At 40.7% G+C, this 27,746-nt stretch overlaps 1 protein-coding gene across 7 annotated transcripts in view; it reads left to right on the top strand.

Annotated features, from left to right (window-relative positions):
* Positions 1 to 27,746, top strand: part of UBR1 (ubiquitin protein ligase E3 component n-recognin 1) — a 156,171-nt gene that overhangs the window by 246 nt on the left and 128,179 nt on the right. For 6 of the 7 annotated variants that reach the window (XR_012414843.1, XR_010588036.1, XR_012414844.1 and 3 more), the window contains exons 2-3: positions 20,228 to 20,484; positions 24,708 to 24,786. Coding sequence is in view for 4 of the 7 variants with exons in the window: in XM_065547841.2 (XP_065403913.1) it covers positions 20,228 to 20,484; positions 24,708 to 24,786 (336 nt within the window). In the remaining 3 variants the exon portion in view is untranslated. The remainder of the gene's footprint in view (positions 1 to 20,227; positions 20,485 to 24,707; positions 24,787 to 27,746) is intronic. The other variant, XM_015452723.4, reaches the window with a different exon arrangement.

Raw genomic sequence — 27,746 nt, 5'->3', positions numbered from 1 at the left:
GCAACCCACATTTCTGCCAGCCAAGTGTACGGAATATAATGACTTTGTTATGTATTATTTCTGATGATCTCAAGCATGCATGTCTCTATTCTGAAGTAGAAAGAACCAGTGATGTTATTAGACGGTTTGATGTGGGGGCCTAGGCGGGGTTGGAGCAAGAGCCATTTTCGTATAGAAGCAGTACCAACCCTTTACTCTTGATCATGGGAATGCAGCACCTGGTATTGTATTGCATAGCCTGCTGGCCGGGACCTGATAATGATAGAGAGTGCTGCCACTGTCATGTCTAGATGTGAGGTGTAGTAATTGGCCTTCGATATAGCATCTTAAGAACCCCAGGCCTAACCCTCAGTGGAGAAGCCCATCATCTGTCGCTACTTTTTAAAGCTGAAGAAAGAACTCCCAAACATTTCAAGCCCGAGCAATGCCATTAATTAATGTTGGAATCTATACTTTGCTCTTGCATTTTGGAAGAATGGGAAGGCAGAGATATTGAACAAATTTGAGTCACTAGCTACAGGGAGAAAGCTGACGGTGGAAGATAAGAGTAGAGGGCAATGTTAGGGAATGTTCTGGATGCCCAGGGTATCTAGTGGGGAGATATGTAGAAAATATTCAAGTATCTGTCGCTGCATAATGTTTTATTAGTTTTGTGTTTCCAAATAGCAGCATTTAGAGGTTTGGGATATACACCATTTTTTCTGAAGTTTCTTTGGTTTGTAGTTTAATAAAAGCTTTATTTTGTTTTATTTTATTTATTTTATTTTATTTTATTTTTTGAGACAGAGTCTCACTCTGTCGTTCATGCTGGAGTGCAGTGGCACAATCTTGGCTCGCTGCAGCCTCTGCCTCCCTGCAGCCTCTGCCTCCCAGGTTCAGGAATTCTCCTGCCTCAGCCTCCTGAGTAGCTGGGATTACAGGCGCCTGCCACCATGCCTGGCTAATTTTTTTTTTTTTTTTTTTTTTTGGTGTTTTTAGTAGAGACAGGGTTTCACCATATTGGCCAGGCTGACCTCAGGTGGTCCACCTGCCCCGGCCTCCCAGAGTGCTGGGATTACAGATTAAAAGCATTCTTGAAGGTTTTTTTGTTTGTTTATTTTTTAACCCTGCATACAATTGAACATTGTTTTATGCAAAAACAGAGGGAGCTACTTCAGGAACTGAAGAGACTGGCTAGGAGGTAGGAACCAGCTAGGGAGGGAGTTGGAAAAGGGTTTGGCTTCTGACTATGTCAGTGCTTGCTGTTTTCCTCCACCCCAAATAGCAGTTCAAATTCACTTCACTACTGGTAGTGAAGGAGAAAGCATCTTATTTGTGATGATAAGGAATGAGGAGGTAGGACAAATATAAAAGCAGCTGAAACATTTTAATGGTAGTTTGTGAGTTTTGCTTGTTAGAAGGAGTGGGGAAACTGTGCTGTGGTCAGAAAGATTGTTAGAATTTTGTATCTGAAGACTAATATTTATTTAAAACTTTGATACATTAATTTTTTCCAAATGATACAGTAAAACCCCATCATTCTGGCCGCCACTAATTTGGAATTGGAGATGATACAGGAATTGAGCTAGAATTTATGTGGCAACTCTTTACCTCAGGAAATATTATTAGATTTTGTTGGGCAGGACTTTAGGTTTTGCAAAGTAGTAGGTAGATTGTGTAATATAGCCTCAGGGAACTCACAATCTGGTGACACAGGTAATATAAGTGCCCAGATAATTTTAATTCAAGGTAGAGTAATGTCAGTAGATGAGGACCTGTGACTGTTAAGCTTTATAACCCCTTTTATGCCTTGCATCTCTCTCTCTACTGAAGACCCTACAGATCATTCTACCTTTCTCTCTTTCTCTTTTTCTCTTTTTAAAAATACTACTGTTTTCAATTTTATTCTAGCCATAGTGTGACACTGGCTTCCCAGTTTACTACTTTGCTCTTAAGCAATACAAGCTCAGTTGTTCCCCCCTACTCCTTATTGTTTATCTTTAGACAAAGATAAATAGTACGGGACATTCATAGAGGTTTAAGCAATTGTACAATTTCCATTAGAGTCTAATCCCTGGTTATAGTCTCTGACTTCCTTAAATTTTCTTCTTAGTCTGCAGATCCTTTTTCATTCATGTTGCTGATAGTAAGCATGAAGGCTGTAGTATTCCTAACATTATCTCACATGCAATTCAAATAAAATAATATGTATGAATTAGTGGACATTGATAAAAGCCATTGCTTAAGAATCACCAGGGGAACTGATACTGTAGGTCTGAGGTGAGGTCCAAGAATCTGCATTTTCACAAGCATGCCATGCTAATTCTGTAATAGTGGTGTATGGGCCACACTTTGAATAATACTTAGCTAGGTATTTGGAAGTTATCAGTAAATTTACAGTTGAGGTTGTGGGAATGGATAACATCTTTTTTTTTTTTGAGATAGGGTCTTGCTTTGTCACCCAGGCTGGAGTGCAGTGGCACAAACATAACTCACTGCAGCCTCAATCTCTCGGGCTCAGGTGATCCTCCCACCTCAGTCTCCTGAGTAACTGGGAATATAGGCATGTGCCACCATGCCCAGTTAATTTTTTGCATTTTTTTGTAGAGACACGGTTTTATTTTATTTTATTTTATTTATTTTAGACAGAGTCTTACTCTATCACCCAGGCTGGAGTACAGTGGTGCCATCTTGGCTTATTATAACCTCCACCTTCCAGGTTCAAGCAATTCTTGTGCCTCAACCTCACAAGTAGCTGGAATTACAGGTGTGTGCCACCACGCCCAGCTGATTTTTGTATTTTTAGTAGAGACAGGGTTTTACCATATGGCCAGGCTGGTCTCGAACTCCTGACCTCAAGTGATCCATCCGCCTTGGCCTCCCAAAGTGGTGGGATTACAGGAGTGAGCCATTACGCCCAGCCTGGATAAAATCTTTGAGGAGGAAAATGTGTGCGTTTATAGACACACACACACAGGAAAAGAGAGATTGAGACAGAGACAGAGAGAAAGAGAACAGGAATGATTGAAACAGGGGTAGAAAATGGAAGAACGAGGTAAGAACGTGGAAACAGAATAGGCAAGCAGGTAGGTGGTGAGAGTAGTGTGATGGCATGGGGTATTGTTTTGAGGAGAGGGTGGTTTATTGGGTCCATGATAATGAGGACTGAGAAAAATCGGGAATCAAGAGGGTTGTGAGGTAGTCTGCCAGAACTTCTGCCTTCTGTCTTCCTCAACTAGATTTTCTTCCTTAAGTCAGTTTCAGAAGATACCTCTTGGCATGATACTCAGCTCTTTTCTATTGCCTGTTTATAACCTCTACCTAGGGGATTTCATCCAGTTCTGTGACTTTAAATACCATCTGTATGTATTCAGTTCCCAAATTTATATCTCTGTGTCATCTCACTTCTGAACTCCAGAATCATAAATCCAACTGCCTACTTGACATCTTCACTTGGATGTCTGGTGTTTCAAACAGAGGGAGCAATTAAGAAGTTGCTGCTGTAACCCAAGCCGTCGTTGATGGTAGCTTGCACTGGAAAGGTTATCCCTGGAGATAGAGTGAAGAGGATGAATGTAAGAGAGATTTTAGAAGTATGGAAGAAGCAAAAAGACTTGCTGATAGATTAGGCATGAGGCAAAAGGGAAGGAACGATGACATCTGCATCCTCAGTTTTTGGTTTAACCATTCATGGCAGAGGTTGTATTGTTTCCAGTGGTATGATCTCGGCTCACTGCAACCTCCGTGTCCCAAGTTTAAGCAATTCTCCTGCCTCAGCCTCCTGAGTTGCTGGATTTACAGGCATGTACCACCATGCCTGGCCTTTTTTTTTTTTTTTTGAGCCAAGGTCTCTCTCTCTCTTGCCCAGGCTGGAGTGCAGTGGCGAGATCTCGGCTCACTGAAACCTCCGCATCCCGGGTTCAAGAGATTCTCCTGCGTCAGCCTTTCAAGTAGCTGTGATTACAGGTGCCTGCCACCATACCTGGTTAATTTTTGTATTTTTAGTAGAGACGGGTTTCACCATGTTGGCCAGGCTGGTCTTGAACTCCTGACCTCAGGCAATCCGCCCACCTCAGCCTCCCAAATTGCTGGGATTATAGGTGTGAGCCACCGTACCCAGCCAGTTTTTTTGTATTTTTAATAGAGGTGGGGTTTCACCGTATTGGCCAGAGTGGTCTCGAACTCCTGACCTCAAGTGATCCACCCGTCTCGGCCTCCCCAACTGCTGGGATTACAGGTGTGAGCCAAATGGCCTGGCCTTGGTTGTGTCATATATTGAGAGGAAAGACCAGATTTTAGGAGAGGAAAGGAGAAAGGCAGATCAAGAGTTTGGTTATCCCTGTCTCTGTAGACAACACCTCCATAATAGCTCTTGAACACAAATAATTCTGTCTCCACCCATGTAGTCCAAGTCACTAGTCCAAGTCTGTTGTCTTGGCTACTGCAGTGACTTCTTAACTGGTCTCTTTGCTTCCACTGTTGCCCTCTTCCTGTCCATTCTGCACAGAACAACCAGAATAATCTTTTAAAGATTAAATCAGATCATGTCGGTCTCCTATCTAAATCCTCAATGGCTTTCTGTTATACTTAGAATAAGGTCTAAACTCATTACAAGTCTTCAAGACTTTGCCTGATCCAGCCCCTACATCTCTACCTCATTTCCTATTACATTCTCCTCACTGATCCTGGCCTGTTAGTACAAGCCGAAACTGTATTTTGCTTTAGGGTCTGTGCCTTTGCTTGCTGTTTGCTTTTCCTAGAGTGTTTTTCCTCTGTTTTTTCTTAATACATACCCTGTCTAAGAGATGGGTTCTTCTTACTCTCTATCAAAGCAACCTGTTTTTTTCTCCTATTGCAATTACAATCTGTAATTACTGTATTGTCTTTATTTACTTAGTGAAATGTCTGTTTCTCCCTCCAGAGGGAGAGGTAAGTTCCATGAAGGGAAGGATCATGTGTGACTTGTTCATTGATGCATCTTTTTTTTTTTTTTTTTTTTTTTTTGAGACAGAGTCTCGCTCTGTCCCCAGGCTGAAGTGCAGTGGTGTGATCTCGGCTCACTGCAACCTCTGCCTCCCGTGTTCAAGCGATTCTCCTGCCTCAGCCTCCTGAGTAGCTGGGGCTACAGGTGCATGCCACCATGCCCAGCTATTTTTATATTTTTAGTAGAGACAAGGTTTCACCATGTTGGCCAGGATGGTCTCGATCTCTTGACCTCATGATCCGCCTGCCTCAGCCTCCTAAAGTGCTGCGATTGATTACAGGTGTGAGCCACCGTGCCCGGCCATATTGATGTATCTTGGTATGTGATTGATAGAGAAGACACTTTTCTTTGAAACGAAGTTTCACTCTTGTTGCCCAGACTGGAGTGCAATGGCATGTTCTCGGCTCGCTGCAACCTCTGTCTCCTAGGTTCAAGCGATTCTTCTGCCTCAGCCTCCTGAGTAGCTGGGATTACAGGCACGCACCACCATGCCTGGCTAATTTTTGTATTTTTAGTAGAGACGAGGTTTCTCTGTGTTGGTCAGGCTGACCTCAAACTCCTGACCTCAGGTGATCCACCCGCCTCAGCCTCCCAAGGTGCTGGGATTACAGGCGTGAGCCACCACGCCTGGCAGAAGACACTTTTTTTAAATGAATGAATAACTGAGGATCAACATTAATGATTTATTGTCGTAAGATTAGTAGTGATCGGTGGATGGAGGTTGTAGATGGAAAAAAGAGGGAATGAGCGGGCATGTTAGGGCTGTGGCTAACCTTGGAGTCCAGGCTGATCAGGGAGGTAATAAAAGCCAAAACAGGAAATCTGGAGGGAATTGGTGGGATTGAGGTATTAAAGGACATGAGATTGACATAACTGGGAGGACTGAACTTTGTGGTCAGAAAGGGGAATTTTAGAATTTGAGTACATGGGGGCACATCAAGTTTTTGCAATGGTAGAGCCAGGTTAAAGGCACCTCTTGGCCTGGCGCAGTGGCTCACACCTGTAATCCCAGCACTTTGGGAGGCCAAGGAGGGTGGATCACGAGTTTGGGAGATCGAGACCATCCTGGCTAACAAGGTGAAAGCCCTTCTCTACTAAAAATACAAAAAATTTGCTGGGTGCGATGGTGGGCGCCTGTAGTCCTAGCTACTCAGGAGGCTGAGGCAGGAGAATCACGTGAACCCGGGAGGCGGAGCTTGCAGTGAGCTGAGATCACACCACTGCACTCCATCCTAGGCAACAGAGCAAGACTCCGTCTTAAAAAAAAAAAGCACCTCTTATGTGTTCCTATAGCACCCTTTCCATATTCCTGTTGTATGTAGCGTGTCCCAGACTATACTCGACATTATCTGTTTACTATGTGTCCTTCCTTCTAGACAGTGAAGTTCTTGAAGGCCTGAACTATTTCTTGTTCACAGCTGTATCTCTAGTTTCTAGCACATTGCTTCAGAATTTTTATTGAATGCATGAATGAATGAATGAGGAGACACTGAGGTAGAGAGGAGGTAGAGGTAATGGGAGCTGAGAATGTTAAGAGATACTAACATTATTGAGATACAATTTACATACAATAAAATGTACCCATTTAAGGCATTTCTTGGATAAATTTTAACAAATGTGTATACTTATGTGACTACCACTGAATCAGGATATAGAATATTTCTGTTATTTCCCAAAGTTGTCTCCTGCTCAAATGGGAGGATTTTTTAAAAGTTTAATGTTGTTATGCTTTCACAATAATCATTATGGAAATCAAGGAAAAATGTACCCCTAATCTCATATCTATAGGGGAACTTTTTTTTTTTTTCTGGAGTCATCACCCAGGCTGGAGTGCAGTGGCGCAGTCTTGGCTCACTGAAACCTCCGCCTCCTGGGTTCAAGCAATTCTCTTGCCTCAGCCTCCCGAGTAACTGGGATTACAGGTACGCACCACCTTGCCCAGCTAATTTTTGTATTTTTAGTAGAGACGGAATTTTGCCATTTTGGCTGCGCTGGTCTCAAACTCGTGACCTCAGGTGATGATCTACCTGCCTCAACCTCCCAAAGTGCTGGGATTACATGTGTGAGCCACCGTGCCTGGCCTATAGGGGATCTTTAAAATATAACATAATCTCTTGAGTTCAAAATAGAAGTGAGAAGTTATGTGTGATTTTAATTGGAGATGATTTTCCTTAGAAATTTGAATCTATATTGTTTTAGGCCATAGTACAGTTTTGTGTAGTAAGGACATACTCTGAGTAGGAAAACTGATGAAAACCTAGGCCTTTTTTTTTTTTTTTTTGAGACAGAGTCTCACTCTGTCACCCAGGCTGGAGTGCAGTGGCGCAATCTCAGCTCACTGCAGGCTCTGCCTCCTGGGTTCACGCCATTCTCCTGCCTCAACCTCCCGAGTAGCTGGGACTACAGGTGTCCGCCACCACACCCGGCTAATTTTTTGTATTTTTAGTAGAGACGGGGTTTCACCTTGTTAGCCAGGATGGTCTGTGTCTCCTGACCTCGTGATCCACCCCCCTCGGCCTCCCAAAGTGCTGGGATTACAGGCGTGAGCCACTGCACCCGGCCAAACCTAGGTTTTTTGAGCCCTAACTGAAGTACTTTGTTACCAGATCTTAGCAAGACCTAATGGCTTTTGTTTTTTCACCATCTCATAATTTCTATTTTGGAGACTTAGGGAAATTTTGATTTTTTTAATGCCAGATTCTATAGAATTAGATGTGAAATTGAGTTCTAAAACCCTAAGTCAAAACGAGTGATTCAGCCCCACTAACTGTAAGAGTCTAGGGAAGGAACAATAACTTAGTGTAGATGTGCTAGTGCTGGAAACTGACTTCTTACAATACCAAACACTATCCTGCAAATGAAAAGGTTTTTGTCCTCAGTACTGCACAAAGATTGTGTCTGGATAGATACTTTTTTTTTTTTTTTTTTTTTTTTGAGACGGAGTCTCGCTCTGTCGCCCAGGCTGGAGTGCAGTGGCGCGATCTCGGCTCACTGCAAGCTCCGCCTCCCGGGTTCACGCCATTCTCCTGCCTCAGCCTCCCGAGTAGCTGGGACTACAGGCGCCCACAACCGCGCCCGGCTAATTTTTTGTATTTTTAGTAGAGACGGGGTTTCACCGTGGTCTCGATCTCCTGACCTTGTGATCCACCCGCCTCGGCCTCCCAAAGTGCTGGGATTACAGGCGTGAGCCACCGCGCCCGGCCTGGATAGATACTTTTATAAGTCAGTGATACAGATGAACCAGTGAAATACAGGCATACCTTATTTTATTGAGCTTCATTATTATGCTTTGTAGATAATCAGTTCTTTATAAATTCAAGTCTGTGGCAACCCTGTCTCAAGCATGCCTTACAGTGCCATTTTTTCAACATTGTGTGCTCACTTCGTGTCATTGTGTCACATTTTGGTAATTCTCACAATATTTCAAGCTTTTTCTTTATTGTATCTGTTATGATGATCTGTGATCAGTGACCTTTGATGTTACTATTGTAATTGTTTTGGGGTGCCATGAACCACATCCATAAAAGACAGCAAACATAATAAAAAAAATGTGTTTGTTCTGACTGCTCCACTGACCAGCTGCTTGTCCATCTCTCTCCGTCTCCTTGGGCATCCCTATACCCTAAGATGGGACAATATTAAAATTAAGTCAGTTAATAACCCTACAATGGCCTCTAAGTATTGTAGTGAAAAGGAAAGTTCAGTATTCTCACTTTAAATCAAAAGCTAGAAATGATGAAGCTTAGTGAGGAAAGCCGTTGAAAGCTGACATAGGCCAAGAGTTGTGCCTCTTGTGCCAAGCAGTTAGCCAAGTTGTGAATGCAAAGGAAAAGTTCTTGAAGGAAGTTAAAAGTGCTACTCCAGTGAACAGACAAATGATAAGAAAGGGAAACAGCCTTACTGATGATGTGGAAAAAGTTTTAGTGCTGTGGATAGAAGATTGAACCAGCCACAATATTCCCTTAAGGCAAAGCCTAATCGAAGAGCAAGGCCCTCACTCTCTTCAGTTCTCCGAAGGCTGAGAGAAGTGAGGAAGCTGCAGAAGAAAAGTTGGAAGCTGGCAGAGGTTGGTTCATGAGGTTTAAGGAAAGAAGCCATCTCCACAACATAAAAGTGCAGCGTGAAGCAGTAAGTGCTGATTGATGGAGAAGCTACAGCAAGTTATCCAGAAGATCTAGCTAAGATAATTGATGAAGGTGGCTACACTAAACAGATTTTCCATGTAAATGAAACAGCCTTCTGTTGGAAGAAGATGCCTTGTAGAGCTTTCATAGCTAGAGAGAAGTCAGTGCCTGGCTTCAAAGGACAGGCTGACTCTCTTGATAGGGGCTAATGCAGCTGGTAACTTTAAGTTGAAGCCAATTTCCATTTACCATTCAGAAGATCCAAGAATCCTTAAGAATTATGCTACTCTGAGTATGTTGAATAAATGGAACTAGAAAGCCTGGATGACAGCACATCTGTTATAGCATGGTTTACTGAATATTTTAAGTCCACTGTAGAGAACTACTGCTGATAATATTTCAAAATATTACTGCTCATTGACAATACATTTGGTCACCCAAAAGCTCTGATGGAGATATACAAGGAGATAAATGTTATTTTCATGTCTGCTAATACAACATCCATTCTGTAGCCTGTGGATCAAGGAGTAATTGCAACTTTCAACTCTTACTATTTAAGAAACACATTTCATAAAACTATAACTTTCATAAATTATGATTCCTCTGATGGATATGGGCAAAGTCCATTGAAAACCTTTTGGAAAGGATTCAGCATTCTAGATGCCATTATGAACATCCATGATTTGTGGGAGGAGGTCAAAATATCAACATGAACAGAAGTTTGGAAGAAGTTGATTCCAACCCTCATGGATGACTTTGAGGGGTTCAAGACTTCAGTGGAGGAAGTAATTGCAGATGTAGTAGAAATAACAAGAGAACTAGAATTAGAAGTGGAGATTGAAGTTATGACTGAATTGCTGCAAACCCATGATAAAAACGTAATGGATGAGGAGTTGCTACTTTTGGATGAGCAGAGAAAGTGGTTTCTTGAGATGGGATCTACTTTTGGTGAAGATGCTGTGAACATTGTTTAAATGAGAATAAAGGATTTAGAATATTCCATAAACGTAGTTGATAAAGCAGCAGCAGAGTTGGCAAGGATTGACTCCAGTTTTGAAAGAAATTCTACTGTTGGTAACATGCTGTCACATGCTACAGAGAAATATTTCGTGGAAAGGTCAATCAATGTGGCAAACTTCATGGTTATCTTATTTTAAGAAATTGCCTGGCTGGGCACGGTGGCTCACGCCTGTAATCCCAGCACTTTGGGAGGCCAAGGCGGGTGGGTTGCCTAAGGTCAGGAGTTTGAGACCAGCCTGACCAACATGGTAAAACCCCATCTGTACCAAAAATACAAAAATGAGCCAGGCGCCTATAATCCCAGCTACTCAGGAGACTGAGGCAAGAGAATTGCTTCTACCTGGGAGGTGGAGATTGCAGTGAGCCCACGAACCCAGATCGCACCACTGCACTCCAACCTGGGGGATAGAGTGAGACTCTGTCTCAAAAAGAAAAAAGAAAAAGAAATTGCCACAGCCATCACCATGTTTAGCAACCACCAACCTAATCAGTCAGCCATTAACATTGAGGGAAGACCCCCCTATCAGCAAAAAGATGACAACTTTCTGAAGGCTCAGATGATCATTAGCATTTTTTAGCAGTATTTTAAGTTATGTACATTTTTAAAGACTTCATACTATTGCACTTTTAGTGTAGTGTAGTGTAAACATAACTTTCATATGCATTGGGAAACCAAAAAAATTTGTGCGACTCACTTTGTCTTCACTCTATTGTGGTAGTCTTAAACTGAACCCAAAACGTCTCTGAGGTATGCCTGTATCTTGCTCATCCTTTCTTCGTGTGCTGATTTTGAGGGTTACCTCAGATTTCCCTTGCTGCCACTTTATCCATTTCTGTAAAGGTATTAAGCGTATGCTGTGCTCTGTGAAATAATTTTCCTTAAGCTTTTAACCCCGTGCCTCAGATGACCTAACACAAAATATTAAGACCACTAATCCCAGGTGATTTACTATGACCGCCTATACATTCTTTCAAAGTATTTTCAGTTAACATGCCTCCTCTTGAATAAACAACAGTTGATGAGCTTGGGTTTTTTTTAAAGCATTTGGTACAGCCTTTTTTTTTTTTTTTTTTAAATGTTGTCACACTCTAATACTAATCTGAGTGCTTATGGAAATATGCTGTGGTGAATAAACGTTACTGATAAGACTCCAGTAGAGTTAATGCACTTTCCTAAGTGCCCACTTGCTGCCCAGGAATGACACAGACCCTGTTCCGAATGCAGTCTACTGTTACTCATTTGAATATAATTTTCTTTCTAGTAGTTTACTTAATGCCACCCTTCAGAACAAAGTCTGTTTGACTTGTTTAGAGGCGTGGAGCTATAACTACTTAATGTATTTATGGAGTACCTTTTAAAATGCCTTTGAAGTTTTGGTATTTGTGGGTAAGCTAGAAATGACTTTAGCCACTGGAGGGAAAGTCTGTTAATTTATCAATTTTTGCCGGGCGCGGTGGCTCAAGCCTGTAATCCCAGCACTTTGGGAGGCCGAGACGGGCGGATCACGAGGTCAGGAGATCGAGACCATCCTGGCTAACACGGTGAAACCCCGTCTCTACTAAAAAAATACAAAAAACTAGCCGGGCGAGGTGGCGGGTGCCTGTAGTCCCAGCTACTCGGGAGGCTGAGGCAGGAGAATGGTGTAAACCCAGGAGGCGGAGCTTGCAGTGAGCTGAGATCCGGCCACTGCACTCCAGCCTGGGCGACAGAGCAAGACTCCGTCTCAAAAAAAAAAAAAAAAAAAAAAAAAATTATCAATTTTTTTAATACACACATGTTCTGCCTTGTAATTTAAGAGAGGATTTTAGTTGGTTTGCAAATATATATTCCATACAGCAGAAAGAGAATATGAAATAGATAGCTCAGAGTTTATGAAAGCAGGATTTTACTTATCTAAATACGTCAAGGAAAGCCTAGAAAATTGGGGCATGACCTATGACAGAGACGAAAAAGGGAATATAACAGATAGGACAAGGAGAACTTGTCCCTTAGGAGGGACAAAATGTTTTCGAAAACCAAATTCTGACAGCATGCTTATACGTTATCTCAACAGCAAAGGAAAGAGAGTGAACTTGTTTGTCATGTGGCTCTATATTTGACTCTGGCCTATTTTATCAATGCCATACAGACGTAGAAGACGTATTTACAGACAGCACAAGGCTGGTAGGGATAACAAGTAAAGGATAAATCCCATATAGGCTGAATATTGTGTCAAAAGTAAATTGTGATGAAAGTAAAGCCTTATACCTAGGTTCATTTGGTATAGGACTAGGTCTCTTGCATGTGATTGACCTAAGGGTTTTAGTTGTCTGCATGTGATGTCATGTGATGTGGCAGCCAAAGAATGGTCTGCTTGTGGGAACTAGGGAAAAGAGGATTTAAAATATGTATTTAAAAAAAAAAAAAGAAAAAGAAATAGAAAAAAATTTTTAAAAGAAAAAAGAAATGTGAGAATGTGATGTTTTTGTTATTTGTTTGTTTGCTTTTTTTTTTTGAGATGGAGTTTCACTCTGTCATCCAGGCTGGAGTGCGATGGCGCGATCTTGGCTCACTGCAACCTCCGCCTCCCTGGTTCAAGCGATTCTCCTGCCTCAGCCTCCCAAGCTGGGACTACAGGCGTGCACCACCACACCCGGCTAATTTTTTTGTATTTTTAGTAGAGATGGGATTTCATCATGTTGGCCAAACTGGTCTTGAACTCCTGACCTCAAGTGATCCACCCACCTCAGCCTCCCAAAGTGCTGGGATTACAGGCTGAGCTACCACACCTTTTCAGAATGTGATCTTTTCAAGCAGTTTAGTGCTCGGGATAAGGAAGGTAATAAATAGTCCTATTCCTCTTTATGGAAGCATGTTGTGCAGTTTCATAAGGGTAATCAACTTGGAGAGTGGTCAGGATACCATGTGTTTAGGGCTGGCCAAATTTCTTTTGTCTCTTTGTTTCAGTTTAGCCATGAAATGAAGAGACTAGAAATGAGAGACATAATAGTTATCTTCATTTATTTTAAAAGACTGATGAAAAAGCAGAGTGAATTATATTGGTTTATTTCAGTAACAGGATAAAAGTTACAGGAAGGTAGATACTAGCTTAGTTATGAGCGTGCCTGTTTTTTTTTTTTTTTTTTTTGTTTTGAGACAGAGCCTCATTCAGTTCCCCAGGCCGAAGTGAAGTGGCGCGATCAGGGCTTGCTGCAGCCTCAGCCTCCTGGGCTCGGGTGATCCTCCCACTCAGGTACGCAGCCTGAGTACCTGGGACTACAGGCTCATGCTACCATGACCAGCTAATTTTTGTGTTTTTTTTGTAGAGATGGTGTTTTACCGTGTTGCCTATGCTGGTCTTGAACTTCTGGGCTCAAGTGATCTGCCCGCCTTGGCCTCCCAAAGGGCTAGGGTTATAGGCATAAGCCATTGTGCCTGGTTGCTGTAAACCTTTGAGTCTTTAGAATACTGTTAGAAGAAAACATTATATAATCAAAGATTATTGGTGCCTAGAGATGCTTTATTTATTACTAATCCATAGTGGCTATGAAAAATGGTAGTGCCTCCAGATTTTGTTACCACTTTAAAAAGAAGAATTAGAAAAACAATTACAGGACTCTGAAGGCTCTGTAGATGTCTAGCAGTTGTTTAAGGAAGGTCAAATTGTGGTTTAAACAAAACTAATCTACTTAAGTAAGTTCCTTTTTCAGAATGATGTTCCCAAACAGGCATCTAAGCCCTTGGGTCAGAGTTGAAAACATGTCTCTGGTCTCCTTGGGGATGAGGGAAATGTTTGGAATGTTTGGGAATTTAAATGTTGAGAACTTGTTAAGAACTTGCTTTTTACAGAATAGTCAATTAGGAAAGCTTTCCCGTAATTCCAAACAGTTATTTTTTTTTTTCCTGGACCTGGTAGTTAAAAATTCTTAATTTTATTCCTATTGAAAATGGGGGAAAATTTTAAAACCAACCAACCAGAGGCAAAAAATCAAACCTATTTTAGTTGAAAAAAATTTTCCATAGTTTGGCAATAATGGAAAACATTTTTATGAAGAGTATAAATGGAAAACATTTTTGTGAAGAGTATAACTGAACTTTTATTTCCTATAAGAATTCTAGGCTAGGTGCGGTGGCTTACGCCTGTAATCCCAGCACTTTGGGAGGCCAAGGCAGGCGGATCAGAAGGTCAAGAGATTGAGACCCTCCTGGCCCATATGGTGAAACCCTGTTTCTATTAAAAATACAAAAATTAGCTGCTTGGGGTGGCATGCGCCAGTAGTCCCAACTACTTGGGAGGCTGAGGCAGGAGAATCGCTTGAACCCAGGAGGCAGAGGTTACAGTGAGCTGAGATCGCGCCACTGCATTCCAGCCTGGTGACAGAGCAAGACTTTGTCTTAAAAAAAAGAAAAAAATTATATACACAAAATTAGAGAAGGCTTAATGTTATCAAAATTTGCTTTGTTTTCTCTGGCAAGAAATGTGTAGCATTTAGCAATTAACTGAGAACTTTTATTGTGTACTTGTGCTAGGCCTATAGGATACAGGGATTTGAAGGGCAAAGTTCCTCTCCTCAGGGAGCTTACCTTCTAGTTGAAGAGGCTAATTTTGTATTTTTAGTAGAGGCGGGGTTTCACCTAGCCATGTTACCTAGACTGCTCTCAAACTCCTGAGCTCACGTGATCCACCCACCTCGGCCTCCCGTAGTGCTAGAATTACAGCCACCATGCCCAGCTATGATGTTTTAAAATACCACTTCTTCATGGTAAAGCATGTGATGACATATATAATATAAGAATATTTAGAAGCCTTCAGGAATGTTCAGTAGTTGTTAGCTAAGAGGCTTCATTTGTAATTGTAATTAGAAAGAAGGCCATAGTTAAAGCAAGAATTAAGAAGGCAAAACTTTATTGTTTTGTTTTGTTTTACCATTACTGGTTGAGTATCCCTTGTGTTTTGGATTTTGGATTTTTTCAGATTTTGGAATATTTATATTATACTGGTTGAACATTCGAAATCCGAAAATCTAAAATCGAAAATGTTACAATGAGCATTACCCTTGAATGTCTTGCTTTCTGATTTTTGGGTGTGGAATCCCCAACCTATAATGTGAAATTGAACAAGCCAGTAGAGGTGGATTTTGAAACTATGTATTTGGCTGGGTGCAGTGGCTCACGCCTATAATCCCAGCACTTTGGGAGGTCTAGGCAGGCGGATCACCTGAGGTCGGGAGTTCAAGACCAGCCTGACCAACATGGAAAAACCCCATCTCTACTAAAAATACAAAATTAGCCGTGGTGGCACATGCCTGTAATCCCAGCTATTCGGGAGGCTGAGGCTGCGGTGAGCTGAGATCCGGCCATTGCACTCCATCCTGGGCAACAAGAGTGAAACTCCACCTCAGGAAAAAAAAATAAAAAATAAATAAATAAAATAAAAACTGTACATTTATGTTTAGTTTAGTAGAATGGGCATTGAACTTTAGGACTTAGGATACCTAGTTCTGTTCCTGACATTGATACCAACTGGTTATTGACGATTTTGGACAAGTCAATTTAGTTCGCTGTGATTCAGCTTTCTCATCTATAAAATGTGAGGGGCTTGTACTCTTTTTTACTCTCAAATTTCTTCTGTTCTTAACAAGAGAAATTGAAAAGCGCTAGTTCTGTGCCTCCTATAATTAAGCAGAACAGTAAGGTTTTTTGTTTGGTTTGTAGCGCTGAATATGCAAGTTTTTTTTTTTTTTGTTTAGTGCTGTTGACAAAAAGATCCTTAGGTGTAACAGAACATTAGATATTATCTCTATGTTAGTTGTAGTTGTTGCCAGGTATGTAAAGAAAAGTTGTTTGTGTATGAGTACCCCAGAAGTTAGAGTAGGAATACTGGAAGGTATATTTATTTTTAAAAGGTTTTAGTAAAATAAATTTTAATTTTAAAATTATAAAATTACTTCCCAAATATGGACTCACTGTAAGGATATTACTCATTAGATAAGCAGACTAATGAATTCCATGAAACTATGCTAAAATCACACCACCCATTTCTGTTAACATTTTGTGAAATGTTCTTCATGATTTTTCTCTATGTAAATGTAAATATAATATTGAACCAAATTGAGATTGTATATATACTGCTTTGTAACCTACTTTACTGAACTGTTTGTTATTAATGCCTTTCCATATTAGTAAATAAACCTCTTCAGCATCATTTCTTTTTTGTTTTGATTAATCTTAGACTATAAAAAAAGTTGCATAAATTGTAGCACAGTTCTGTTACCTCCCTCTTCCTGTTTCCTGTAATGTTAACATTTTACATAACCATAGTATAACTATCAAGGACAGGAAATTAATATTAATACTAACTACGGATCTGATTTGCATTTCATCAGTTTTCCCATGAATGGGCTTTTTCTGTTCTAGGATCACACCTAGGATCCCAGTTACATTTAGTTATCTCTCTCTTGTCTCCTCCAGTCTATAACAATGTCTTGATCTTTCCTTGTTTTCATGACCCACTTTTAGAGTACTTTGCAGTTATGGTATGGAATGTCCCTCAGTTTGGATTTGTATGATGTTTTCTCATGATTGGAATGAGATTATACATTTTGGGCAAGAATAACACAAAAGTCAGCCAGGTGCTATGGCATGAGCCTGTAGTCCCAGCCAGATCCATCTCCTCAGGAGGTGGGGAGGATTGCTTGAGCCCAAGAGTTCAAGACCAACCTAGGTGAGACCCCTTCTCTATTAAAAAGAAAAAAAGCATAACACAATAATGTTGTGGTGTCTTTCTCTCTGTTACTGTCTTTCCCATTGGAGATACTTTGAAACTATTTGGCATCATTTTTAAATGGGCATATTATCTCATGTAGATTTTTTTTTTTTTTTTGAAATGAAGTCACCCAAGCTGGAGTGCAGTGGTGCGATCTTGGCTCACTGCAACTTCTGCCTCTTGGGTTCGAGCAATTCTTGTGCCTCAGACTCCTGAGTAGCTGGGATTACAGGTGCATGCCACCATGCCTGGCCAATTTTTGTATTTTTAGTGGAGACGGGGTTTCAGCATGTTGGGCAGGCTAGTCTCGAACTCCTGACCTCAAGTGATTCGCCTGCCTCGGCCTCCCAAAGTGCTGGGATTACAGGCATGAGCCACCATGCACACCAGGCCTCATGTGGATTTTTAGAAGTTTTTTTTTGTTAGTTGCAAAAATATTGACACTTGTCTAACAAAAACAATGAAACATTGTTGAAAGTAAAAATGTGACAACCCCTAATTCTTTTCCCCAGTTCCTTCTCTCTGTGTAGCCATTATTAATAGATTGTTGTTTCTCCTTCCAGACCCTTGGTCTATGTTTAGGGAAGCATAGGCAGAGATGTGCCTCCACATATATTAAATTAGAAAACTCAGCTACTTGGGAGGCTGATGCAGGAAAATAGCTTCAACCCGGGAGGTAGAGGTTGCAGTGAGCTGAAATCCCACCATTGTACTCCAGCCTGGATGACAAGAGTGAAACTCTGTCTCAAAAAAAAAAAAAAAAAAAGAAAACCCAAATGTGTTGAAATTTAAAAATTATATATAATGTTTTCCCTTTTATAAAAATGAAATTATATTTAAAGCTTCTTTTTCTTTTCTTTTTTTCTTTTTCTTTTTTTTTTTTTTTTTGAGACGGAGTCTTGCTCTCTCGCCCAGGCTGGAGTGCAGTGGCACGATCTCTGCTCACTGCAAGCTCTGCCTCCCGGGTTCAAGCGATTCTCCTGCCTCAGCCTCCCAAGTAGCTGGAACTACAGGCGCCCGCCACCATGCCTGGCTAATTTTTGTGTATTTTCAGTAGAGACGGGGTTTCACCGTGTTAGCCAGGATGGTCTCGATCTCCTGACCTCGTGATCCGCCCGCCTCGGCCTCCCAAAGTGCTGGGATTACAGGCTTGAGCCACGGCGCCCGGCCTAAAGCTTCTTTTTCCACTTAACAGTATTTATGACATTCTGACTGCATTGAGTGGTATGACTGTCCCACAGTGGATATACCTTTATTGATAGACATTTAGGTGGACTTCATCTTTTCAGTTACAAGTGATGTTACAGTGCATATCTGGTGGATGTAAATACATATTTTCACACTCGGACAAGTATGGCTAAATGATAGATTATTACCCTCTTCATGGACATTCAGGTTTTTAATTTTTTGCTGTTATGAATAACTGTACATGAAATGTATAGGATTGAAAACATTTTTAGGCCGGGCGCGGTGGCTCAAGCCTGTAATCCCAGCACTTTGGGAGGCCGAGACGGGCGGATCACGAGGTCAGGAGATCGAGACCATCCTGGCTAACATGGTGAAACCCCGTCTCTACTAAAAATACAAAAAACTAGCCGGGCGTTGTGGTGGGCGCCTGTAGTCCCAGCTACTCGGAGGCTGAGGCAGTAGAATGGCGTGAACCTGGGAGGCGGAGCTTGCAGTGAGCCAAGATCGCGCCACTGCACTCCAGCCTGGGGGACACAGCGCGAGACTCCGTCTCAAAAAAAAAAAAAAAAAAAAAAGAAAACATTTTTAAATGATTTCAAATAGATAATGTGTATATACAGTAAGAAATTAAAATAGTAAGAAAGGTAACACAGTGAACACTAAGTCTTTCCCGGGGCTCTTTCTGCTGTTAACAGTTTATTTTGAATCCTTTCAGAGATTTTTATATTCAAATATAAACATATACAGATACATCTCCTTCACCTCTTCCTTTTTGTTTTCCTCCCTTCTCCCAGTATAAATGGTAGCACATTGTATTCACTGTTCTGTACCTTTTGCTTTTTCTTGAACAATATAACTTGAAGAATGTTCCATATCAGGACATAGATCTGTGCCCTCTCCTTTTTTAATAATGTCCCATGATTTATTCAGCTCTTGCTTTGGGACATTTTGGTTGTTTCCAGTCTTTTACGATTAAAGATAGTTATGCTGCAAAAAAAATACTTTATACATGTTTATCTGAGGAATAAATTCCTAGAATGGGCATTTTTGGGTCAAAATATATATAAATCTAAAATTTTAATAACTATCTACAAGTTGCCCTTTAGAGAATGGGCTAATTTCTATAGTAATACCTAATGTAAACATATTTTCCATGAAGTTTTAATTGTCAGTAGAATATTGAGGTTGAATTTATTTGTGAATGGAATATTGAGGTTCATTAGTGCAAACTAAAAAAGCCTTATATGTAATCAAATATCTGTAACTTTCCTTAATGACCTGTTATGGAACCTTATCTAAAATCTTAATTCTAATTATATTAGCTTGTAAAACTCCTTGGATAAGTTTTTGTTGTTGTTTTTAAATGATGTGCCTTGAGTCATATGTGTTTTGTTTTTGTTTTTGTCTTTTGTTTGTTTTTTAAGAGACAGGGTTTCCCTATGTGTTGACGAGGCTGAAGTGCAGTGGCTATTCACAGGCACACACTACAGCCTTGAACTCCTGGGCTCAAGCAGTCCTCCCACTTCAGCCTCCTGAAATGGGACTATAGGTGCGAAAGCACTGTTGGCCTAGTTAGCATTTGGTATTGCCAGTTTTTATTTTAGCCAGTATACTAGGTTGTGCAGGAGTATCTCGTTGTCATTTTAATTTGTGCTTCCCTAATGACTAATAATGGTAAGCATGTTTTCACATGCAAATAAGCCATATGTAACAGTTTCTTTTGAAGAGCAGAAGGTTTCACTTTTGATGCGGTCCAATTTATCCAGTTTTTTTCCTTTTATGGTTAGTGCTTTTTGTGTTTACAAAACTTTGGCCTATGTTCATTTTGATCTCTCGTTAAATACTCTGGTTTCCTAAAACAAAGTATTTGATGAGTGCATTGTCTGTATAGCCTGTGACTGATAATAGAACCACCTTCGCATAGCAGGAATTGGCCATTCCAGAAGGGAAGGATAATTCTTACCTACTACAGCTACTCTTCTCTTTTTTTTTCAGATACAGGTGGTATGTGAGCATTTGCTTATTTCCAAGCTTGATTTTTTTTCATCACCCACTTTCCTTCTGTATTGGTGAAAGATGAAATATATTGTAAATTACTTTGAAATTATAGAATTATGTCATTTCTTGTGCCCCTAGATGATTAAGAAGGAACTTGTAAGTCTAATTTTCATCTTCTTTTCTTTCAGTGGTGGGATCAGCAGGTTGATTTTTATACTGCTTTCTTGCATCATTTGGCACAATTGGTGCCAGAAATTTACTTTGCTGAAATGGACCCAGACTTGGAAAAGCAGGAGCAAAGCGTACAAATGTCAATATTCACTCCACTGGAATGGTACTTATTTGGAGAAGATCCAGATATTTGCTTAGAGAAATTGAAGCACAGTGGAGCATTTCAGCTTTGTGGGAAGGTTTTCAAAAGTGGAGAGACAACCTATTCTTGTAGGTAAGAATTAGAAATTTACAGGATTGATTATAATTATTAAAATCCTTTTTTTTTGAAACAGAGTCTTGCTTTGTTGCCCAGGCTGGAGTGCAGTGGTGCCGTCTCGGGTCACTGCAACCTCTGCCTCCCAGGTTCAAGCAATTCTTCTGCCTCAGCCTCCCAAGTAGCTGGGATTACGGGCGCCCACCACCACGCCTGGTTAGGATTACAGGTGCCCGCCACCACGCCTGGCTAATTTTTGTATTTTTATTTTTATTTTTTAATTTTTTTAATTTTTTTTTATTTTTTTGAGATGGAGTCTCGCTCTGTCGCCCAGGCTGGAGTGCAGTGGCGTGATCTCGGCTCACTGCAAGCTCCGCCTCCCGGGTTCACACCATTCTCCTGCCTCAGCCTCCCGAGTAGCTGGGACTACAGGCGCCCACAACCGCGCCCGGCTAATTTTTTGTATTTTTAGTAGAGACGGGGTTTCACCGTGGTCTCGATCTCCTGACCTTGTGATCCGCCCGCCTCGGCCTCCCAAAGTGCTGGGATTACAGGCGTGAGCCACCACGCCTGGCCTTTTTTTTTATTTTTTTATTTTTTTATTTTTATTTATTTATTTATTTATTTATTTATTTATTTATTTATTTTTGAGACTTTGAGACGGAGTCTCGCTTTGTCGCCCAGGCTGGAGTGCACGATCTCCGCTCACTGCAAGCTCCGCCTCCCGGGTTCACGCCATTCTGCCTCAGCCTCCAAGTAGCTGGGACTACAGGCACGCACCACTACGCCCGGCTAATTTTTTGTATTTTTTAGTAGAGACGGGGTTTCACCGTGTTAGCCAGGATGGTCTCGATCTCCTGACCTCGTGATCCGCCCACCTCGGCCTCCCAAAGTGCTGGGATAATTTTTGTATTTTTAGTAGAGGCAAGGTTTCACCATGTTGGCCAGGCTGGTCTCAAACTCGTGGCGTCAAGTGATCCACATGCCTCAGCCTCACAAAGTGCTGGGATTACAGGCATGAGCCACTGCGCCTGGCCAATTATTACAGTCTTGGTATTTTGTATCTATTTCATGATGTACTTTTCTTGGTTTATTATTATTTATAATACATTTAATCTTATTTAATTAACTTTCTTTTATTATACTGTTACAGTGTGGTTTTTGCTAGTACAGCTTGTTTCTGAATATATATGACTTCCAGTTAAATAGTTCTCACTGTTTCTTCCTGTTTTCCAACAGAATGTCAGTGATAGATTTTTGCCTTATTCATAATGTATCCAGCACATTCTTACCTGAAACTCTTTGGGCCATTTCAGAATTCTGAATACTTCCTCAGCAGAGTCAGGGTGGGACACTGTAATCAAACACAATCTTTCTTTAAGAAATCTATGAATATTCACAACAAGTAGTATAAATCATGCCTGTAGTCTCATGTCATTTAAAGTCATGTTTTGCCACCATGTGAGATTTGTTGCCAAACCTACAAAAATCCCAAAACCTTTCAGTTTTGGAGCTATTTGGATTTCAGAGTCTGGCATAAGGGATTTTGAACCTGTAGAAACAGTTGTAATTTAGTTGACTAGAAGAGGACAGTGGTAGGGAAACTGAAAGCAACTTTAGGCTTTTTATTCTTTGTGAGAGCAGTGCCTTAAACTTCGTGGCAGCACAGAGAATGTTTTTACTCCCTACCTCTGCCTGAAAATTGAAATTTAGTTTTCCTCCTTTGTTAGAGCTAGTGTAGGTTAGGATTGTAAAGTTTTAGACTTTATAAATACAGAGAATTGTTTTTACTTCCATATAATTCTAGGCCTGACTGGTTTATGTACAGTTAAAGGTTGTTTAGAACATATTATCTTTCTTTATCCTGTTCTTTTCTCAGGAAAAAAAATAGCCTGGGGCAGGTGCTGTGGCTCATGCCTGTAATCCCAGCACTTTGGGAGGCTGAGGCAGGTGGATCACACAGTCAGGAGTTCAAGACCAGCCTGGCCAAGATAATGAAACCTCGTCTCTACTAAAAATACAAAAATTAGCCGGGCATGGTGGTGGGTGCCTGTGATCGCAGCTACTTGGGAGGCTGAGGCAGAGAGTTGCTTGAACCCGGGAGATGGAGATTACGGTGAGCCGAGATTGTGCCACTGCACTCCAGCCTGGGCAACAGAGCAAGACTCCATCTCAAAAACAAACAAACAAAAATAATCTTTGCATTTTGTGTACCATGTTGCTATATAGTATAGTAAGGTTCATTTATCTTATTATATATTTTTAGCTAAAGCCCAGTCAGTTTCAACTAAAGCATACTAGACATTTGTAGACCTCATTTCTCCAAAAGTTTCATGGAGATATTTTTAATTGTTACAACTGGGGATGAGGGTAATGGCAACTAGTGTGTAGAGGCCAAGATTCCTGCTAAACATCCTGATGCACAGGACAGTCTGGTTCATCCCCAACAAATAATTATCTGGCCCAAAATGTCAGTGGTATTAAGGTTGAAAATCCTACTCTAAATAGGCCTATAAATCATCTATGTTATACAGAATATTATTAGACAACCTGTATTTCCTGTTAGCCTTTTAAGTTGTTGCTGCTGTTGTTGTTTTTCAGACAGAGTTTCGCTCTTGTTGCCCAGGCTAGAGTGTAATGGAGCTGTCTCAGCTCACCCGCAACCTCCGCCTCCCAGGTTCAAGCAATTTTCCTGCCTCGGCCTCCCGAGTAGCTGGGCTTACAGGCATGTACTACCATGCCTGGCTGATTTTTTGTATTTTTAGTAGAGACAGGGTTTCTCCATGTGGGTCAGGCTGGTCTCGAACTCCCAACCTTGGTGATCCACCCACCTTGGCCTCCCAAAGTGCTGGGATTACAGGTGTGAGCCACCAAGCCTGGCCAGCCTTTTAAAATCTTTTTAAAATTTCCCAATTTTATCTCTTCAATTCTTCTAAATAAGATATTTAAAAAATTAATCCTGGCCAAGTACAGTGGCTCACACCTGTAATCCCAGCACTTTGGGAGGCCGAGGTGGGCGGATCACTTGAGGTCAGGAGTTTGAGACCAGCCTGGCGAACATGGTGAAACCCCGTCTCTACTAAAAATACAAATAATTAGCTGGGCGTGGTGGTACATGCCTGTAATCCCAGCTGCTCAGGAGGCTGAGGTTTGAGAATCGCTTGAACCTGGGAGGCTGAGGTTTCAGTGAGCGGTGATTGTGCCACTGCATTCCACTGCATTCCATCCTGGGTGATGGAGTGAGACTATCTCAAAAGAAAAAAAAAATTAATCCTGCACTTTGCACTAATTTATATTGTTCTTAATGTCTCCTCCAAAATGTTGAATAAAACAATACATTTAAGAAATTGTTATTGAGGGAGAGATAAAGAGGTATTGAATTTCTTTCATTTGTTCAATAAATATTAAGTACCCACTGTATGCCAGGCACCATTGCAGGTGTTTGGGACACTTCAAGGTACAATGAATAAAAATCCCAGCCCTTATGTTGCTTGCATTCTCATGAACTTTGTCTTTATCCAAGCCTCATTTAACAATGAGCAATCAGCTTTTGTAAAATATATTTATTTATGTAATAGGATGAGATGATGGTAGTTAATGGAAAAAGTGGATTTTTTTTTTTTTTTTTTTTTTTTGGAGATAGAGTCTCACTCTGTCACCCAGGCTGGAGTGCCATGGCACGATCTCAGCTCACTGCAACCTCCACCTCCCAGGTTCAAGCGATTCTCCTGCTTCAGCCTCCCGAGTAGCTGGGACTACAGGCACACGCCACCATGCCTGGCTAATTTTTTGTATTTTAGTAGAGACAGGGTTTCACCATCTTGACCAGACTGGTCTCGAACTCCTGGGCTCAGGCAATTCGCCCGCCTCAGCCTCCCAAAGTGCTAGGATTACAGGCGTGAGCCACCATGCCCGGCTAAAAGTGGATTATTTTTTACAACACTGTTTTTGAATTGTAATCTAACAGTTTGAAACCAGGTCAAGGCCCAAAGTTATGAGAATGATTTCAGAAAGAAAACCAAACATCCAGACCTACACACTTAAATGTGGCTAAAATAAGACTAAAGTTATGCTAGCAATATTATCTTTGTTCAAAACATTTTCACAATTCAGTTTTTGAGGCATTTTCATATTCAGTTTGTGTACCATACAGGAAACTTGTTCACATTATATTATAGTCATACCTTGAGCATCAGTGGGAGTCATCTAAATTTTGGAATCTAATTTCTGATCTTTTTCAGGGATTGTGCAATTGATCCAACATGTGTACTCTGTATGGACTGCTTCCAGAATAGTGTTCATAAAAATCATCGTTACAAGGTATGAAAATATAACCATAAAATCTCTGAATAAGTAGGAATCTGATGGCCATCTAGTCCAAATTCTTGAGTAGTATTCACATTCCTGCTGTAACAGCGCTGATATGTGAACATAGCCATTTTAAAGAAAAGATTGGAAGAGATAAGGGATGTGTGTTGCTTTACAGAAAAGAAAAAAAGTGTAACTTTAGGGAGACTCAAGATCAGATATTATTTGATGAAAGGACCAAGATAAACCTTTAGTGGCAGAATAGTCCAAAACAACTTTTGAGAACAAGAAAACCAATACAATTTTGAGCTCTTCGCTCTATAGTGTGTAATATGACCCTTCTTTGTGATCTCTAGCCTTTCGGTAGTTTGCCGCTAAAAAACAACTTGTAGTAAACCTCTCTATTCTTTCTCAAAAATACATACATACATACAAACAAACATACACTTACTGTTAAAGATGGTTTCTAATAGAAATGTTTTTTTCATGTTGTTAAATGAGAAAAATGAGCCATAAAAGAGTGTATTTCTGCATCTATTTTAATCAGAAAAAAATGTACTTTTCAAATGAAGTTTGTGGAGTTATGAAAATAAAAAACTTTTCTTATACTTTTAAATGTAAAAAGCAAAATATATGAAATTATGCATTGTGCTTTTTTTTTAAAGAACATATTGTGTATATAATATTAACCATATTTTATTTTTATAATTTACCTATTATTGGGGTATTTATTTGGGTTTCAGTTTTTTTTAAATGATAAACTGTGTTACAATAAATACCTTTATGTGTAAATAATTTTTCTATATGTAGGATTATTTCCTTAGGATAGGTTCTCAGAAGTAGAATTACTGGATTAAAAAATATAGATCTTTAAGAGAATAAAAAGGCAAGAGATAGATTGAGTAAAAAATCTTTGCCAAACATACATCTTTAAAAAAGGCAGTGCTAAAAATATACAAAGAACTCTTAAAATTCAAGAGTAAGAAAACCATCCCTTTAAAAAATGGACAAAATATCTGAATAGACACTTCATCAAGAATATATATAATGGTCAGTAAACACACTAAAAGATGCTCAACATCATTTGTCATTAGGGAATTGCAAATTAAAGCAATGAGATGTTACTATGCACCTATTAGAATAGTGAAAATCCAAAGCACTGACAGCACCAAATGCTGGTGAGAGTGTGGAACAACAGGAACTCTTTCTTTTTTTTGAGATGGAGTTTTGCTCTTATTGCCCGGGCTGGAGTGCAGTGGTGCTATCTTGGCTCACTGCAACCTCCGCCTCCCGGGTTCAAGCGATTCCCCTGCCTCAGCCTCCTGAGTAGCTAGGATTACAGGTGCGTGTCACCACTCCTGGCTAATTTTTGTATTTTCAGTAGACACGGGGTTTGCCTGTGTTGGTTAGGCTGGTCTTGAACTTCTGACCTCGTGATCCACCCGCCTCGGCCTCCCAAAGTGCTAGTATTACAGGTGTGAGCCACTGTGCCTGGCCAGGAACTCTTATAACTGGTGGAAATGCAATATGGTATAACTACTTCAGAAGATAATTCAACAATTTTTTACAGAAGTAAACATACTTTTATCATATGATCCAACAACAACACTCCTTGGTATTTACACAAATGAATTGAAAACTTATGTCCATACAAAAAACTGCACACAAAATTTTTTTTTTTTTTTTGAGATGGAGTCTGGCTGTGTCACCCATGCTGGTGTGCAGTGGCGCAATCTTGGCTCACTGCAACCTCCGCCTCCTGGGTTCATGCAATTCTCCTTCCTCAGCCTACCAGGTAGCTGGGATCACAGATGTGTACCACCGTGCCCAGCTAATGATTGTATTTTTAGTAGAGATGAGGTTTCACCATGTTAGGCTGGTCTCAAACTCTTGACCTCAAGTGATCCACCCGTCTCGGCCTCCCAAATTGCTGGGATTACAGGTGTGAGCCACCGTGCCCGGCCAGTGAATGTTTTATAGCAACTTTCTTCATATTTCCCAAAATTTGGAAGCAACCAAGATGTCCTTCAGTAGGTGAATGGAGAAACTGTGGTACATACATACAATGGAATATTGCTTAGTGCTATAAAGAAAGGAGCTATCAAATCATGAAAACACATGGTGGGATCTTAAGTACATATTGATAAATGAAAGCAACAATTCTGAAAAGGCTACTTACTGTATGATTCCAACTGTATGATTCCAACTGTATGACATTTTGGAAAGACAAAACTGTGGAGGCAATAAAAAGATCAGTGGCCGAGACGGGCGGATCACGAGGTCAGGAGATCGAGACCATCCTGGCTAACACGGTGAAACCCCGTCTCTACTAAAAAATACAAAAAACTAGCCGGGCGCGGTGGCAGGCGCCTGTAGTCCCAGCTACTTGGGAGGCTGAGGCAGGAGAATGGCGTGAACCCGGGAGGCGGAGTTTGCAGTGAGCCGAGATCGCGCCACTGCACTCCAGCCTAGGAGACAGCGAGACTCCGTGTCAAAAAAAAAAAAAAAAAAAGATGAGTGGTTGCTAGTGGCTGGGGGATGATGGTGGAAGGGAATGATCAACCACAGCTTGTGGGTCAGATCTGGCTCACTATTTTTGTATGGCCTCAAACAGCTGAGAATGTTTTTGTCTTTTTAGATGGTTAGTTTTAAAAAATGTTTCATGATGCATTAAAATTATATGAAATTAAAATTTCAGTGCCTGTAAATAAAGTTTTATTGCAGCAAAGCCATGCTTATTCATTTTTGTATTATCTGTGGCTGCTTCTGCAATACAGCAGTAGCACTGAGTAATTTGACAGAGACTATGTGGCCTGCAAAACCTAAAATGCTTATTGTTTGGTCCTTTATACAGAAAGTTTGCTGATTCTTGCTCAAATAGATGCCTCAAGAAGGGCACATGTGTAGTGTTCCCTGAGTCCTGATGCATTCAAGATCAGACCTTTATAGCTTGGCTGGAAACAATATCCTTA

Source organism: Macaca fascicularis, chromosome 7 (genome assembly GCF_037993035.2).
Source record: "Macaca fascicularis isolate 582-1 chromosome 7, T2T-MFA8v1.1".
Lineage (NCBI taxonomy): Eukaryota > Metazoa > Chordata > Mammalia > Primates > Cercopithecidae > Macaca > Macaca fascicularis.
Note: the sequence above shows the minus strand (reverse complement) of the source record. Positions and strands in the feature narration are given on the sequence as shown.